The 14893-nt window shown below is 49.5% G+C and overlaps 1 protein-coding gene across 5 annotated transcripts in view; it reads left to right on the top strand.

Annotated features, from left to right (window-relative positions):
- The window catches only part of INPP5A (inositol polyphosphate-5-phosphatase A), a 125803-nt gene that overhangs the window by 31197 nt on the left and 79713 nt on the right, over positions 1-14893 (top strand). For all 5 annotated transcript variants that reach the window (XR_006741738.1, XM_036439275.2, XM_036439276.2 and 2 more), the window contains one exon: positions 5322-5363. Coding sequence is in view for 4 of the 5 variants with exons in the window: in XM_036439275.2 (XP_036295168.1) it covers positions 5322-5363 (42 nt within the window). In the remaining variant the exon portion in view is untranslated. The remainder of the gene's footprint in view (positions 1-5321; positions 5364-14893) is intronic.

Here is a 14893-nt window from a genome sequence, read left to right as displayed (position 1 = left end):
AGGGGTCACAGCTCTGTAGCAAGCCTATCATTCCAGCCTCCTCACCCATCTTTGGTCTTTCTAACCTTGACATTGTGAAGAGTGTGGACCACTCATCCTGTAGGGTGTTCCACTGTTGGGATCTCTGTGCTCGTTTCTTCACCTTCATTTTAGCAAAGCACCTGGGTGAGTGGGGGTGCGCCCCGCCTCTGCCTCAGCAGGCCCCCTGCCAGCTCTCACCTGGGAGAAAGCTGAATGTCTCTTCACATGGATGTTGTGTGAGACCTTTCCTGTGACTCCTCTGTTTGGGTCTTTTGCCCATTTTTTTTTTTTTTATCAGACTTTTTGTTGTTTTTCCTTGACTTTAAAAAATATTTTTTAAATTGATTTCAGAGAGGAAGGGAGAGGGAGAGAGAGATAGAAACATCAATGATGAGAGAGAATCATTATTCGACTGCTTCCTGCATACCCCTGAGCCTGCAACCGGGCATGTGCCCTGACAGGAATCGAACCATGACCTCCTGGTTCATAGTTCAATTTTCAGCAGCTGAGCCACCCTGCCTGGGCTGGCTGGACTTTTAAGAGTTCATCAAACATTAGGAAGACTAACTCTGTGTGATTTATGCTACAAACATTTTCAATCAGCCTGACATTTATTTGTCTTTCTATTTTGCTTATGGTTTTTGACATGCAGAAGTGTGTGTGTTTTTTTACTGCAGTTTTAAAAATGGTGTTTGGATTTTGAGTCATAGTATATTTTTCCATATGAACTTTAGCATCAGCCTATCTAGCTTGGGCTGGGCGGGGCGGGTCCCTTACTGGTAGTGGGACAGTGTCATTTATAGACCAACCTGGAGAGAACAGATGGCTTTATGGCGCTGAGTCACCTTCCTGAGAACCAGGGAAGTCGTCCTTTGACTTGGGGCTACTTTTGTCTCTGCCAGGAAGGGTTTAATGTGTTTCTCTTACAACATTTTCACTTTTTGTTGTTGTTTTTGTTCATCCTCAGCTGAGGATATTTTTCTCGTTGATTTTTAGAGAGAGTGGGAGGGAGAGGGAGAGACAGAGAGAGAGGTTTAGGTTGCCTCTTGCAGGCCTCCCCCAACCAGGGCTAGGGATTGAGCCTGCAACCGAGGCCTGTGCCCTAGGCCTGGAATCAAACCCGAGACCCTTCAGTTGGTGGGCTGATGCCTTAATCACTAAGAAAACTGGCCAGGGCCAAAGCTTTCACATTTTAAAACTTATTCCCGCCGAAACCGGTTTGGCTCAATGGATAGAGCGTCGGCCTGCAGACTGAAAGGTCCCGGGTTCGATTCCAGTCAAGGGCATGTACATTGGTTGCGGGCACATCCCCAGTAGGGGGTGTGCAAGAGGCAGCCGATTGGTGTTTCTCTCTCATCGATGTTTCTAGCTGTCTATCTCTCTCCCTTCCTCTCTGTAAAAAATCAATAAAATAAAGAAAATTAAAACTTATTCCCAACTTTTATCTTTATGTTGCTATTGTAAATGGGGGTTTTCTTCTCCAGTATATCTTCTGGCCGGCTATTGTTTGTATTGATGGCTGTTGATTTTTGTATCTTAAATTTACATCGTGCTATTTTCCTAAATCCTTTTATTGTTTTCTTTAGTTGTATCATTGAGCCCCTGGTTTTCCAGATGTCCTTTGATGCCTTGCGCAGATGTGGGGGGATCAGTTATTCCTCTCCAGGCATGATGCCTCTGATTGCCTTCTCTTTTTTGTCTACTTCCCTACTGTCTTGGAGATAAGTTCGAACAGTGGTGGAAATAAGGTGCCTTTGCCTCATTCCTGACCTCAGTGGGAGTGTCTCATGTTTTTCGATGAGAAAGGGACTTGCTCTGGGGGAAGCATGAGCGTGTGTGTGGTGGGTAATGTTTCCATACAGAGATTCTGTGATATTCAAAGTTGTTGCTGTTAAACAAGAAATAGTAAAAATAAAAGAAACATTTCACTCAAAAAGCTAAATTACAGAACTAAGCCATAAACTGAAGGAACATGGGAAGGGTAAGTATAAATCTAAATTTTATTGAATTAAAACACATAGAACAAAGCCAATAAAAATAGTACATTAAGGAAAGGTAAAGAGTTGTTTGTTTGAATACATAAATGAAATCGTTATCTGACAAGGCTAATTATTGGGGGGAAAGGAGGAGGGAAGGGAGGGGCAGATGGAAGGAAGGAGGGACTAGCACTTAGGAACTGGGACCTCCCAGTTTAACAATCAATTTTAGACGGTGGGCTAACTATTAGGAAAAAATGTTAAATTAGACCCTTACCATATACTTTTATAACAAAATAAATCTGAATGGGGCAAGAATGTGTAAAACAATCTTATTTTTACTTTATTATACACACCCACACGTATTTATAAGTATTAAGGACACATGTATTAGTTTTCTCTGCTGGGTAACAAATTACCACAAACTTAGTGGTCCACACCAGGCACCCTTTTCTGTCTCATGTTCCTGTAGGTAGACGTTGGGCACAGCCTAGTCGAGTCCTCTGCTTGGGGGGGGTCCCTCGGGCGGTGTTCTCATCTGGAGACCTGCTGGGAAAGGACTTCCCTCTGAGCTCCCTCGGAGCTGTGGGCAGAGGTCCTGTCCTGGGGGCTGTACAGTTCAGGCAGCTTGCTCCTTCAGGGCCAGAGGAGCGAGTGCTCTGCTTCCAGCACCTGCCCTTCAGAGCCTCTCTTAAACTCACCCGGTGCTGATAAGGTCAGCCCTGCCCAGGGTATGCCCTTTAGATTCACTTGAGATGAACTAACTTTGGAAATTAATTACACCTGCAAAGTCCCTTCATTTTGCCATGCAATGTTACCTAACCTTGGGAGTGATATCTTATCGACTTCAGGGTCCCACCCATCCTGGGGAAAGAGGGCCACATAGGGAGACACCATGGTGGGGGGGCACTTGGAGGAGGGTAGAGCCCTGCCTCCCACAGGAAGTTCCTATCAATTCCTGGTTCAGCAAAGTTTTATCATAACTGGCTGTGACTTTTATTGAAGAATTTTTTACTTTTATTTATTTCTCTGATGTTCTTCCTTCTTTATGTAAATTCAGAATTTTGTTCTACGTAATTCTCCTTCTCCGTGAAGAAAATTTTAAAACATCTTTAGGGCAAAGCCCAGCGCAGCCTCCGCTTTGCGCTAGAATGAAAGCATTTCTCTAAGATCTAGTTTGTGTGTTTATCTCTTATTCTTACTTTAATGGCTTTAAAAATAACTCTGCATTAGCCAAACATGGGCTGTAGCTCTGAGGAGGCTGGCACCCACGTGGCCTTGAAGCCTTGCCCAGAGCTGCTCCTGGGTAGAGCCGCCACGTTGTCATGCCAACACAGAGCCCATGGACTTGAAATGTGGCCACTGTGACAGTGCGGAATCACAGCCCCACCGCCCAGCTGGGCAGGGCCCGCAATGAGAGGGTGCTGTGATGGGAAGGTCTAATTTTACAGAAACTGGGATATGTGCATATAAAAAGATCATTTTGGGGGTTTTGTCTTGGCTAGAGAGCATGCCTAAATGTGTGTGTGTGTCTCTATGTGTGTGTGTACACACATGTGTGTGCTTGTACACAGGCTGTGCTCTATTGTTTAAGGGTCTGTTTTCTAGAAGTTTGGAATCATAACTGACAAAGCTTTTCAGGGCTTCTCGGGTGTCTCTGCTGTGGTCTCCCCCTTTGTCTCAGTGCGTGGGAGATGGTACGCGTGCCCCCTCCCGGCTGTCGGTGGGGCTGGTCCGGATCAGGGACCGGAGGCCACGTGTCTTGATTTCTCTCACTGAGGACATGGTAATTTGTTGCTGAACTCCTTACTTTTAGTGGGAGAAGACTTGAGGCAAATATTAGTATATCAGGCTGTAAATCCAGTTGTGATTTTCAAGAAATTATGTTCTTCTTGCATCGTCAGGGAAGTGTTAGGGAAATGAAACGAGAGTTTATGTGGCAGGCAGGAATAGTTTCATATGCGGAGTGTAAAGAATTATTGACATCTGTAGCGGCACCGGCCCTGCAGACTGTGTGTCTTCACGGCCAGGTCTCGTCCCTTCGGTGTGTGTGTGGAGTCCGGTGTGTGCAGGGATGCTGGGCTGCGGGCCCACATTCTCTGTGTCTCAGCTGGGATCAGCCCTTCTTTCACTTTTCATATCTTAATAAAATAAGAGCACAGCACAGTAATGTACAGAGAATGAGTCCACTCGGCTAAGCCACAGCTCAGCGCCATCCCTGTGGTTCTGGTGTCCTGGTTCTGGCCTAGATGGCGGGGTTGGTGAGAGAGGGAATGCACAGGCCAGTGGTTTCAGTGTCACCACCACAATCAAGTCTATACCATCTCATCGTCCCCACCAATCCTGTGCCCTAGCACTCCTTCCTGTCGCCCCACCCAGCCCTGGCAGCGACCTAACCTCTGTCCCTGTGGATTTGTCTTCCCGCACATTCCATACAACGGAGCCTCCCAGGGTTCGCCCCTTTGTGGCAGGCTCCTTTCACCCACATCGTGCCTCTGAGGCTTGTCCGTCTCATGGCCAGTGTCAGTGCGTCCTTTCCTTCCATGGCTCAGTAATAGTTCGCTGTGTTCAGACCAGGCTCATTGTGACTAATGCTGTGAATGCAGCGTCTGTGTTTCTGTGCGGATATAGGCTCTCACTTCTCTGGGCATGGACCGTTTTTAAATTGCAGTTTTGTAGTGATGCTCATGTCACATTGCTGTGTAGCGGGACCCTAGACTCTCCCCTGCAGACCTTGATGCACCCCTGCCCAGCCTCCCAGCCTCGTTGGAAGCCTGGCTCTGCTGAGTAGCCTCGTATTGCACTCAGGGCTGCAGGACTCCTGACCGCCTTGGCCATTGCCCAGGACCCTCAGCAGAACTCAGGGCCAGGGGCTTAAGCCATTGGTGAGGAGTCATTAGACCCACTGGGCAGGCTCGAGTGAGCCCAGTGAGGACCTCCAGGAAGGGGCTGCGTCTCAGTCTCGTACACTCCCCCATTCCATGCCTGCTGGACCCGGAGTATCCAGGATCTGGAAGCTGGCACTTGGTGCTTCAGGTCCTCCCAGCTTCTACAAGCCCGCCTGCTGTGGGCAGCCCCTCCCTGACCCCCTGGGATGGGGCAGGACACTGGGCTCTGTGGTGCCTACCCTTTGCCAGGCGGGTTTGGCTCTGGGGAAACTTGCGGAGTGGGTCTCCTGTGCGGCATGGGTCCCCCCACCCCGTGCAGAGACTCCAGCCCCCACAGTGAGGCCGGCAAGTAGGTCTTCATCACAGAGGCTTCTCTGAAGGGCTGTTTGGGGCTGTGAGCCGTCCGACTGACTTTTCCTTTTTCTTCTGTTTACAGCCGGATAACCTGCAGAAGAACTGGCTCCGGGAGTTCTACCAGGTGAGGGCGCTGTGCCAGCCACTCCCCCAGATAAGCTGCTCACAGGATGGTTTTTGTGGAAGTCACAATTGCCCACGCAACGTGCAGGCTTGGCTGTCCTGGCGCCCACAGACAGGCGCCTCATTTCTCTTCGGAGGCCCCTTTCCGATCCCCTCCCTCTGGCCAGGATTCGGGGAACTGGGTGGGATCTCTTCATTGGAGGGAAGGCTGCTGAAAGGGTGTGGGGACATTGGGGTGCCTCTTGGGGGCCCTTGGGTTTCAGCATGATGAGACCACACATAGGGACCACCGGGGGGTCTGGGCAGAGTGTGGGTGACTCTCAGGGGAGGTCCTCTAGGACGGGCCAGATTCCAGCACTGTCTGTTGAGCAGATGTTGACTGAGGCCTTTCTGGGGGAGCTCTGCTCTGGGGGCTGGGATGGAGCTGGGACATGGCGGACAGGGGGCTCCACTTCTGGGGACACAGATGATTGGCACAACCAAGGACGGCTCTGGTATTTCCGCAATGGTAAGGACGATCAAGGCAGTCACCTGGGTCCTTGGTGAGGTCTGTGCATAGGTGTGATTCCTGGGCCCCAGGGAGGGTATATGAGAGGCCACTCTGAGGAGGCACCATGAGCTGAGGCCTCCTGGGTGGGAAGAGCGTCCAGCTTGGCTGGGAGCAGGAGGTAAGTGTGGCTGTAGCCAGACGGGCAGACTCTGGATTAGGGCGGCCTGAGCACAGCTGGGTGAGGATGGTCCAGGGCTCTCTGGCTCCTGCAGTGAACACCAGGCCCAACTCCTGTTTTGGAGATGACAGTGGGGACCCGGAGGAAGAGGCTTGGTGCAGGCCTTGTCATCCCTCGCCCTCCTGGGCTGTGTGGAGGTGGAGTTCCTTTCTCACTCATCCGATGTGTATTGTCTGCCAGCGTCGTGTTTGTTGTTGGGGGAACAGAAGGCAGATCCCTGGGGAACAGCCTAGGCCCTGGTGCAGGGGCATCAGGAAGGAATATCCTTGGGGATGAGGCAGGTGAGAGGCCACAGAGATAGGGTTTCTGGGAGTAAGCGGGGGGGGGGGGGGGGGGGGGGGGAAAGAGCTGGTTTTCCATTACCTAGGGATCCTGGGCCCCTCTTCCCCATACTCTGCTCTGCCCAGGCGTACACATGATGTCAGGGACTCCTGGCCAAAGCCAAGTGGGCAGGCTGCTACCTGTGACAGCTCATGGGGAGGTGTGCTGGTGAGAGCAGGCCCTGCTGTGGTCAATGCTTGCCTCGGGATTGCACAGGCTCCATGCTTCACCTCTGTCTCCAGCCACTGGGGGAGTCCCTGGCGTGGCTGGAGCCTTCCAGTCCAGCTCTCGGCTCCCTGGGTCTGTTTTGGTGAAAACATCTGTCGTGTTGAGCTATAGCTTTTGTTCCTTTATCTGTCTGTCTGTCTGATTTTCAAATATGGACCTTGCAGAGTTTGTGTGCAGCAGAGTCTGAGTCTGTTAGGGCACATCCGGGAAGGGTGAATGGGCAGCTGGCCTGGCTCCGGGCAGGGAGGGGTCCTGGCAATGACAACTGCGAGGAAACATGTTAGAAGCCTGTTGGGTGTGGGGGGCCATCCTCGGAGAGGAGTCCTGGGGGACAGTCCTCGGAGTCCTGGGGAGTCTTGGCCGCCTCACACTGGTACTATGCCCCATGGAGCCATCATGATCAGAACTTACATCCTGGATCCGCTGGCCATTTATTTATTTATCTCTCCCAGTAGAGGTGCAAGCTCCACTCTGCCACAGATTGGATGTGTGTGTTCTCCACATTCTTCTGTTGAAGCCTGACTCCCCAATGAGATGGTATGTGATGGGCCTTTGGAAGGTTATTAGGATGAGATGAGGTCATGAGGGTGAGGCCCCATGCCCTTGTAAGAAGAGGAAGAGACCACAACTTGGGAGGTGCTGGGGGTTGGTTGGCAATGAATGGGGGCATCCATGACACTGTGGAGAGACATTTGGGAACTCCCCACAGTGGCCCAGGGGCAGCCTCGGAAGGAAATGAACCACCTGAGCGCTGGGGTGCAGGTTCATGGGGTGTCAGGAAGGCTCTTGAGGAGGCTGCTTGGAGACCTGCAGCTCTAACCTCAGTTCTTCCAACTGTGGGCAAGGTCACTAGGTTTACCCTTTCCCCGCTTCTGACATGATAAACTTGCGTGTGGACGCTTGGGGCAGGCACCTGTCTTGCTCAGAGCTGTATCCTGAGCACCTAGGAGTGGGTCTGACACATTCTCCGTGGTTAGCAGTTCCTTGTTGAATAACACTCAGGAAATTGCACAAGGCAGGAGAGTATAAATAATCTCCCCCACCCCCATCCCGCCTCTGGTTTGATGTCCACACCCTCCTGTCTAACTGTCTGTGTGACTGGAGTTTGGCAACCTTCCTTCACTGGTCATAGATAAATGTATTTTTAAAGCCTACTCTTTTTGGGGAGTAAACTAGGAAATCTTTCTATGTAAATTAATATACACTATTTTTATGTCTTTAGAGTATTTTATGATATAAATAGGTCATCATTTAAGTTAAATTAAAGTTGTTTTTCTATTGATGTACGTTGGGTTGTTCAAGTTTATAGTAATGCTATAGATAAATTTAAAAATTGATATAACTTTGGCTGGCATACAAATATAAAATGAGCAAGTATTGAAGATTTTTTTTATTGAGATAATAAATATTTATTAATGAAAAGACCATAATATCTTCTAATTGGTTCAACTAGGTTCTCCCATTCCTGGTGCTAAAATGAATTTGCTGAATGATGCAAAACTGGCTCATAATTGCCAGGCCGGTGTGGCTCAAAGGTTGACCGTCAGTCCATGAACCAGGAAGTCACAGTTCGATTCCCAGTCAGGGGCATATTCCCAGGTTGCAGGATTGATCCCTAGTGGGGGGCATGCAGGAGGCAGCGAGTTAATGATTCTCTCTTATCATTGATGTTTCTATCTCTCCCTCTCCCTTCCTCTCTCTGAAATCAATTAAAAACAAACAAACAAAAACTACCTAATAATTATTGGCATTCTTCATTCCTGTGGTTCAGGGGCATATATGTTATCATCAGTTTCTAGAATTCACAGAATTGTAAAATAGCCCAGAGGTAAGTCAAGGTAGAGATACCTCAATAGGGGAGCTGAACAGGACCCTGACATTTTTTGCCCCTTTAAAAGTCACATTTTTTTCTGGAAATTTAAAAAATACTCTGATGAGCAAACCTGCTTCCACCAATGTGGAGGAACAGGTAACCTACTACTGCCTTAAAGAAATTTAAACCAGAAAACATCTGAAACAGTGGTTTTCAAACATCAGACATCAGGCGGGACAGGGCAGCACCTGAGAGAGGGGACAGGCTCAGCAGCTTACAGCCAGGGGAGGATTTCCAGGCAAGTATCTAGCCAGGTAAAGCCACAGTTTTACTGATTACATCCTGCCCACAATTTCCAGGCAGGCGAGGAAGCAGGAAGACGGAACCCTGAGCCGGAGGGTCCGCCAGGGGTGTGGCTGAGGGCTGTGTGACCTCAGAGAACTGCTGCTGGTTTCACTGTGTCCTTGTTCTGGTTGTTTTCACTGATTTCTGCTCCTTGTTGTTTTCTTTTTTTTCTATTGCTTTGGGTTGAATTTGCTCTCACATCTGATTTCTTAAGGTAGATTACAAAATCGACTAATTTCAGAAATTTGACATGGGCATCACCTAAAGGTCCTGCAGCATTAAAAAGAGAATAAGAGAGTCCTAACCAGTTTGACTCAGTGGATAGAGCGTCAGTCTGCGGGCTGGAAGGTCCCAAGTTCTACTCCAGTGAAGGGCATGTACTTTGGTTGCAGGGACATCCCTAGTGGGAAGTGTGCAGGAGGCAGCTGATCAATGTTTCTCTCTCATCGATGTTTCTGGCTCTCTGTCCCTACCCCTTCCTCTCTAAAAAATCAATTAAAATATTTTTTTAAAAAGGTAGTAAGGGAAATACCATGAATAACATATGTCAATAAATTTGTGAAAGGAACAGATTTTTGGAAAAACGAAGTACCAAAGCTTAGCCAAGAAGAAATAGATGCCCTATCGATTCCGTTGAAATGTTGCCCAACTTTCCTACAGAAAACTTTTAGGACCAGATGGTTTTCCTGGCAAATTCTGTTGAGCATTTAAGGGAGAAAGAGCAATTACACAGAAACTCGTAAAGAAGATCGAAGCATAGTGATGCTCCCTAAGCCACACTGTGGCATGGCCACTACCTGATGGCAGAGGCAGACAGAGATGCCACATCAGAAAAACGATCCTCCACCAAACAAAGGCAAAAATCCATCAAACTATCAGATCAGATGTATAAAAGTATGTCTGTTATATATCAATAAATACCAGTATGTGATACGCAAGCAGATAAACAACAGCGTATTAAAAGTTATGACAGCATCACCAAGGAATGTCAGCCTGGCTTCCCTTTCACGAATCAGTCAATGGAATTCACATGCCAGCAATTGAAGAAGAAAACACACCATCCCAATAGATGCAGGGAAAGCTTTTGACAGGATTCAAAACCATTTCTGATAAAAACTCCCAGCATTGAAGACAGGAGGGGGACTCCTCAGCCCACAAGGAGCATCTGCAAAAACCACGCTGCTGCCACTGACGCTGATGTGCTCCCAGAGGTGGAAGACGGCATGGGAACAGAGCCAGGGTGCAGGGCTCCCTCCCTCTCCACGGGCCGCTGGAGGTCCTCGCCAGTCTGCAGGCAGGAGGGGAAGGAGAAGACAGGCCGATTGGAAAGGAGGAGAGCTCTCTCCTTTGGCAGAAGGCTGGACTGCCCTTTACAGAGGCCTGAAGAGCCCACACAGACTCTGCTCTGACAAATATCAGGGAATTTAGTCAGTCTACAACATACGAGGGCAATTTGAAAATCTTTTATATTAGCTAGGAACAGTTGAAACTTAAGAAATAACATCTAGAATAGCACTGACATATTTGGATATAAACCTAATGAAATACATTAATATATGTACACTGAAAACTAGGAAACACTGATGAAGGAAATCGGAGAAGATATGAAGAAATGGACAGAGATGCCACGTGCCTGGTTGGAAGACTCATGTTAGCATGTTAGCTCCACTGATTGACCTATGATCTGCTGCACTTCCAGCCGGAATCTCTGCAGGGCTTCAGGGAGTCGACTACAGGATACTTCTAACATGGATGGGGCAGCAAAGGAATGGGAATAAACAAGACAGTTTTGGAAAAAAGCCAGTAAACTTGAAGGAATCACACTTTCTGATTTCAAGACTTACTGTAAATCAATTGTATTCAAGACAGTGAACTTTTGGCAGAAGGACAGAGATGTGGATCATGGAGCAGAAATGAACCTACACGTACATCAGTAAATGATGGAGGAGGGAGGAGATTCATTAAAGAAAGGACAGGCTTTCAACCACCTGTGCTGGGACAGTTGGACATCTGTCTACAAAAAGGTTTTTCCTGTACCTGCCACCGTTCACAAACATTAAATTCTTAAAGAATGTTGAACTTAAAATTATACAAGTTCTAGGTGAAAACTTAAGACAGACATCTTTGTGACTTTACATTAAGCAAGGATTTCCTCACCGTGACACCAAAAGCACAATTTACAGAAGCAAAATATTGATGATAACTTAGAACTTATAATTAGGAACTTCTGCTCTCTGTACGACACTGTTAAAGAATGAAAAGATATGTCAAAGATGCGGGTGGAAATATGTACAAATCACATGAGATTAAGCTATTTTGAGTTCATACGCATAGAAATGCTTGTGATTCTAGGTGATTTGTGGGCTCATGTTTCCCCTCCTGTTCCTCCCATTGTGGTTCCTGCTGCTGTGCAGGGCACTACTGCCAGCTGCACCTGTCCTCCTCCCCCCATCGGATCACTAGTGGTGTGGCCATGCTCAGCACCCCATTTTACAGATGAGAACAGTGAGGTTTGAAGAGGGTATGAAAGGCACCCAGGCCCCACAGCTAAGTAGTTGCAGTCAAGATGGAGCCCGTGATTCCAAAGGCCTTACCAGTGGCTAAGCAGGGGACATGGATCCGGGGACAGGTCTCACTGGGGGTGTCTCACAGGTGCTGAAGATACTGGACTGTGTGTCCATCGATGGAGGAGAGGGTAATGGAGTCAGGTCAGCAGTGCTGGCAAGGGCAAGGTGTGCCTCCCGCGCCAGGCAGGCGGAGGAAGAAGGCAGCCGAGATGGGGAGGTGGCCCTTTCAGTGGCAGAGAGCACACCACCTGCTGCAGGGGAGGGAGAGGGCAGATCTGGACCCTGAGCAAAGAGGAGGATCTCAGTTGGGCCAGCAGGCAGGGTGGGACCCCAGGACCTGAGAGAAGAGGAGTGACAGCTCCTCTGGGAGCTCTTTGGGGCTCACTTGGGATTCTCAGAGGGGGTCGACGAGGATACAGAGTGTCTGGTGGCATCTGGGAGGGTGCAGCCAGGCTATCCTGGGGGCCAGGGCAGGCTCTTTGGAAGATTAGGGCTGGTGGGAGGGGTATTGATAAGGAAGAGATAGTCATTGGTGGCTGGGAGGGCGGCTAAGGGGCAGGGGCTGTGGGATGCTCCTGCGATGGAGCAGAGAGGACAGGTTTATCTGGCCCCTGAGTGGTCACAGTCCCCTGTGAACTTGATATGGTCCAGCAGCCATAGGGCTGAATGGAAGTCTGCTCGGCAGGCTGGCTTCAGGGAGGAGGATCCCAGAGGTGGCTCTGAGGCACCTTGCACCGTGACCTTGAGGCTGTGGTCACCACTGCGGTCAGTACAAAGCCAGGTGAGCGCCTGAGGCGTGGAGGAGGACCATGTGCTCCTGCTTGCTGCCTTAGAGGGAAAGTGCTTTCTGGTTAAGATTCATCAGTTCATGTAGAGCAGTGGTCAGCAAACTCATTAGTCAACAGAGCCAAATATCAATAGTATGATTGAAATTTCTTTTGAGAGCTAAATTTCTTAAACTTAAACTTCTTGTAACGCCACTTTTTCAAAATAGACTTGCCCAGGCCATGGTATTTTGTAGAAGAGCCACACTCAAGGGGCGAAAGAACTGCATGTGGCTCGAGAGCCACAGTTTGCCGAACATGGACATAGAGTTTTGATGTCCCAGAGCTACAGGTTTGGTGAAGTGTCCCTGTCACATTTCTGCCTCTGAAAATGCAGCCTCTTGTCCAGCTGTCCAGATCAGTGTAAATGGTGGCTGTACTGCCTAGGGGCCTGCTGCTTGGCCCTTGTAGTCAGCCCTCCAGCCTGCCCAGTGTCCACCAAGAAAACCCTAGTTTTGCTTCAGAGTGGACTGTGGTCTGCACATCCTGACACGTGGGCAGGGAGACACCTCACTGATGGGCGGCCACCAGGCTTGAGGGGGAGGTCACACAAATATGTGGCTTCCGTGTGCACGTATCAAGGAGGCATGCCTGCTGCCCTCACTGCTGGCTGCCGCTGCCCCCATCGGTGGCCACGTGTGGGCGTGGACTTCAGGAGGGCGTCCGATCAGGGCCCCATGGAGCTGCACCCACACATCTGCACTCACACAGGAGAGAGGAGTGGGCAGCCTGGCACCACCCCAGGCCAAGTGTGAGCAGACGATCTCAGGACAGGGTGTTTGAGAGCTCAGCTTGTAGATGGCAGCCATCCTTTCCTCTCAAGAAATTCTTTGTCCTTTTTCTACTCCTTATCTTGGGTATCAGGATCCCACTGGGCTGTTTGGAGGATGTAATTCCTTTTTAGGTCACTCAGATATTCCTCTTTGGAGAAAGCCTAACAAGGCCTGGCCGTTTCTATTTTTAACGCTGACTCCTGGCCAGCGAGGGGCTGTGAGGGCTGCCGTGCGCTGCCTGGGAACCCAGCGCTCCCCTGCTCGCCACCTGCACAGCGTCAGGAACTGGGAGCCGCTTTCTGTTTGGCTGGTTGCTGTGTTGTTGTTTTTACTTCTCTCTGCTCTTTCCTGCCAAAATTTGTAATTCGCTCTTTTCAAGCCTTCCTATAAAAGAACCCACGCATTTTTATCAGTTGCCTATTTCTCCCCCTAAAGTTAGAAGCAGCTTCTTTTTGTGAAGAATTTTGGTCAAGCAATTGTGCAGCTTTGGGCAGTGACTCGCGTGCGGTCCCAGGTGAAGGCAGGCCAGCCTCACTGTCAGGCAGGATGTGAGCTGCAGCTGGGATGGGCGGAGGCCTGTGTTGAATTCTTGCTTTACTGAGATGCATTTCCCAGCCCAGCCCAGATCCCTGTCCTGCCCTGTCCTCAAGATGTCGGTGGCATCAGCCCTGCAGGGATTTTGTCCAGGACCATCCAGGTTCCAGAGCCCCTTCCCAGCCTGGGAAAGGCCAGCAGCTCTGTCCCAGCTGTCCCACAGCCCATCTCCCAGCATGCAGGGTGGCGTGGACTCATACTACCAGGCAGGGCCCCCCCTATGTCCAGTCTGTGTGCAGTGACCATCCATGAGCATAGGCTCCTAGGAAGTGGACGCTCAGAGGTCTCTTTAGGAAATGACAGAGCATGATCCAAGTGGCATGCTTTCTGGACTGCCCTGCCCTGCAGAGTGACCTGGTCTAGCTGGAAGGAGCTGGCAGATGTCAGGACCTGGGAGCCAGGTGTTCAATAGAGCAGTGTTAAACATCTAATTCTATTAGCCTACAACTGAGCAAATCATGTTAAAACCAAAGGTAACGAGTGCCTGACACTCAGCACCTCCTAATGGCTTCCTACGTGTTACTGTTGGGATCTGGTTGTTTATATTGTGTCTTGGCAGGGACTCTAGCAGCGTGTGCCCTAACTCTGTGTACCGTGGTGTCGCATCGGGAGCTGGACATGGGCATCGTGGGGGTGTTTGCACAGTGAAACGGGTTTTGCCCCAGTGAGCTGCTGTCAGACGCTTACTGGCCTGCCATGCCTGCAAAGCAGGTTGAGCAGGTGCTATCTCGCTTACCATTGAGGACACGTCTGTCCCGAGGGCCATGAGTCCTGGAATGTTCAAAAACCAGCCTTGGCTTTCTTTTTTAAACTGGCTACTGCAACACAAGTCCCCCTTTCACTGGGTCCTGCTGGTGAGTGCCCGATGGAGGGCATGGTCCAGGCTGACGGTCCTGGGAGCCCAACCCCTGCTGCCATCTGCCTTACTTCCCAAGTCAGCAAGAGTTATGGTGCCATCACAGAGGCTTACATTTGCCCCATGGAGTATCCCACAGCATCACTCACTTGCAGAGAAAATATTTTTACTGTTAGCAAAAATTTCCCACCGCATGTAATGAAAATGATCGTCTTCCGATGAGTGATTTTGAACTTCTCATCCCATGCAGTGGTTAAATGTCTTTGAGATGAAGTCTCTGAGTTTGTGTCTCAGGCTGCACTTTGAGTGATGTGGTTACAGATGCCCAAGTGCTGGAGGTCTTACCACCTGCCCTCCCGAGAGTTGGCTGGCAGAGTAATTTTCCAGCTGTTTCCAGAGAGGGGCATAAGAAGAGACCTTAATATCTCTTTTCTGCTTGCCTTCCATTACAGAGCCAGAGGAGATCAAAGATTAATAGGAAG

Source organism: Pipistrellus kuhlii, unplaced genomic scaffold (assembly GCF_014108245.1).
Source record: "Pipistrellus kuhlii isolate mPipKuh1 unplaced genomic scaffold, mPipKuh1.p scaffold_m20_p_15, whole genome shotgun sequence".
NCBI lineage: Eukaryota > Metazoa > Chordata > Mammalia > Chiroptera > Vespertilionidae > Pipistrellus > Pipistrellus kuhlii.
The sequence above is the reverse complement of the archived record's forward strand: the minus strand, read 5'-3'. Positions and strand labels throughout refer to the sequence as shown.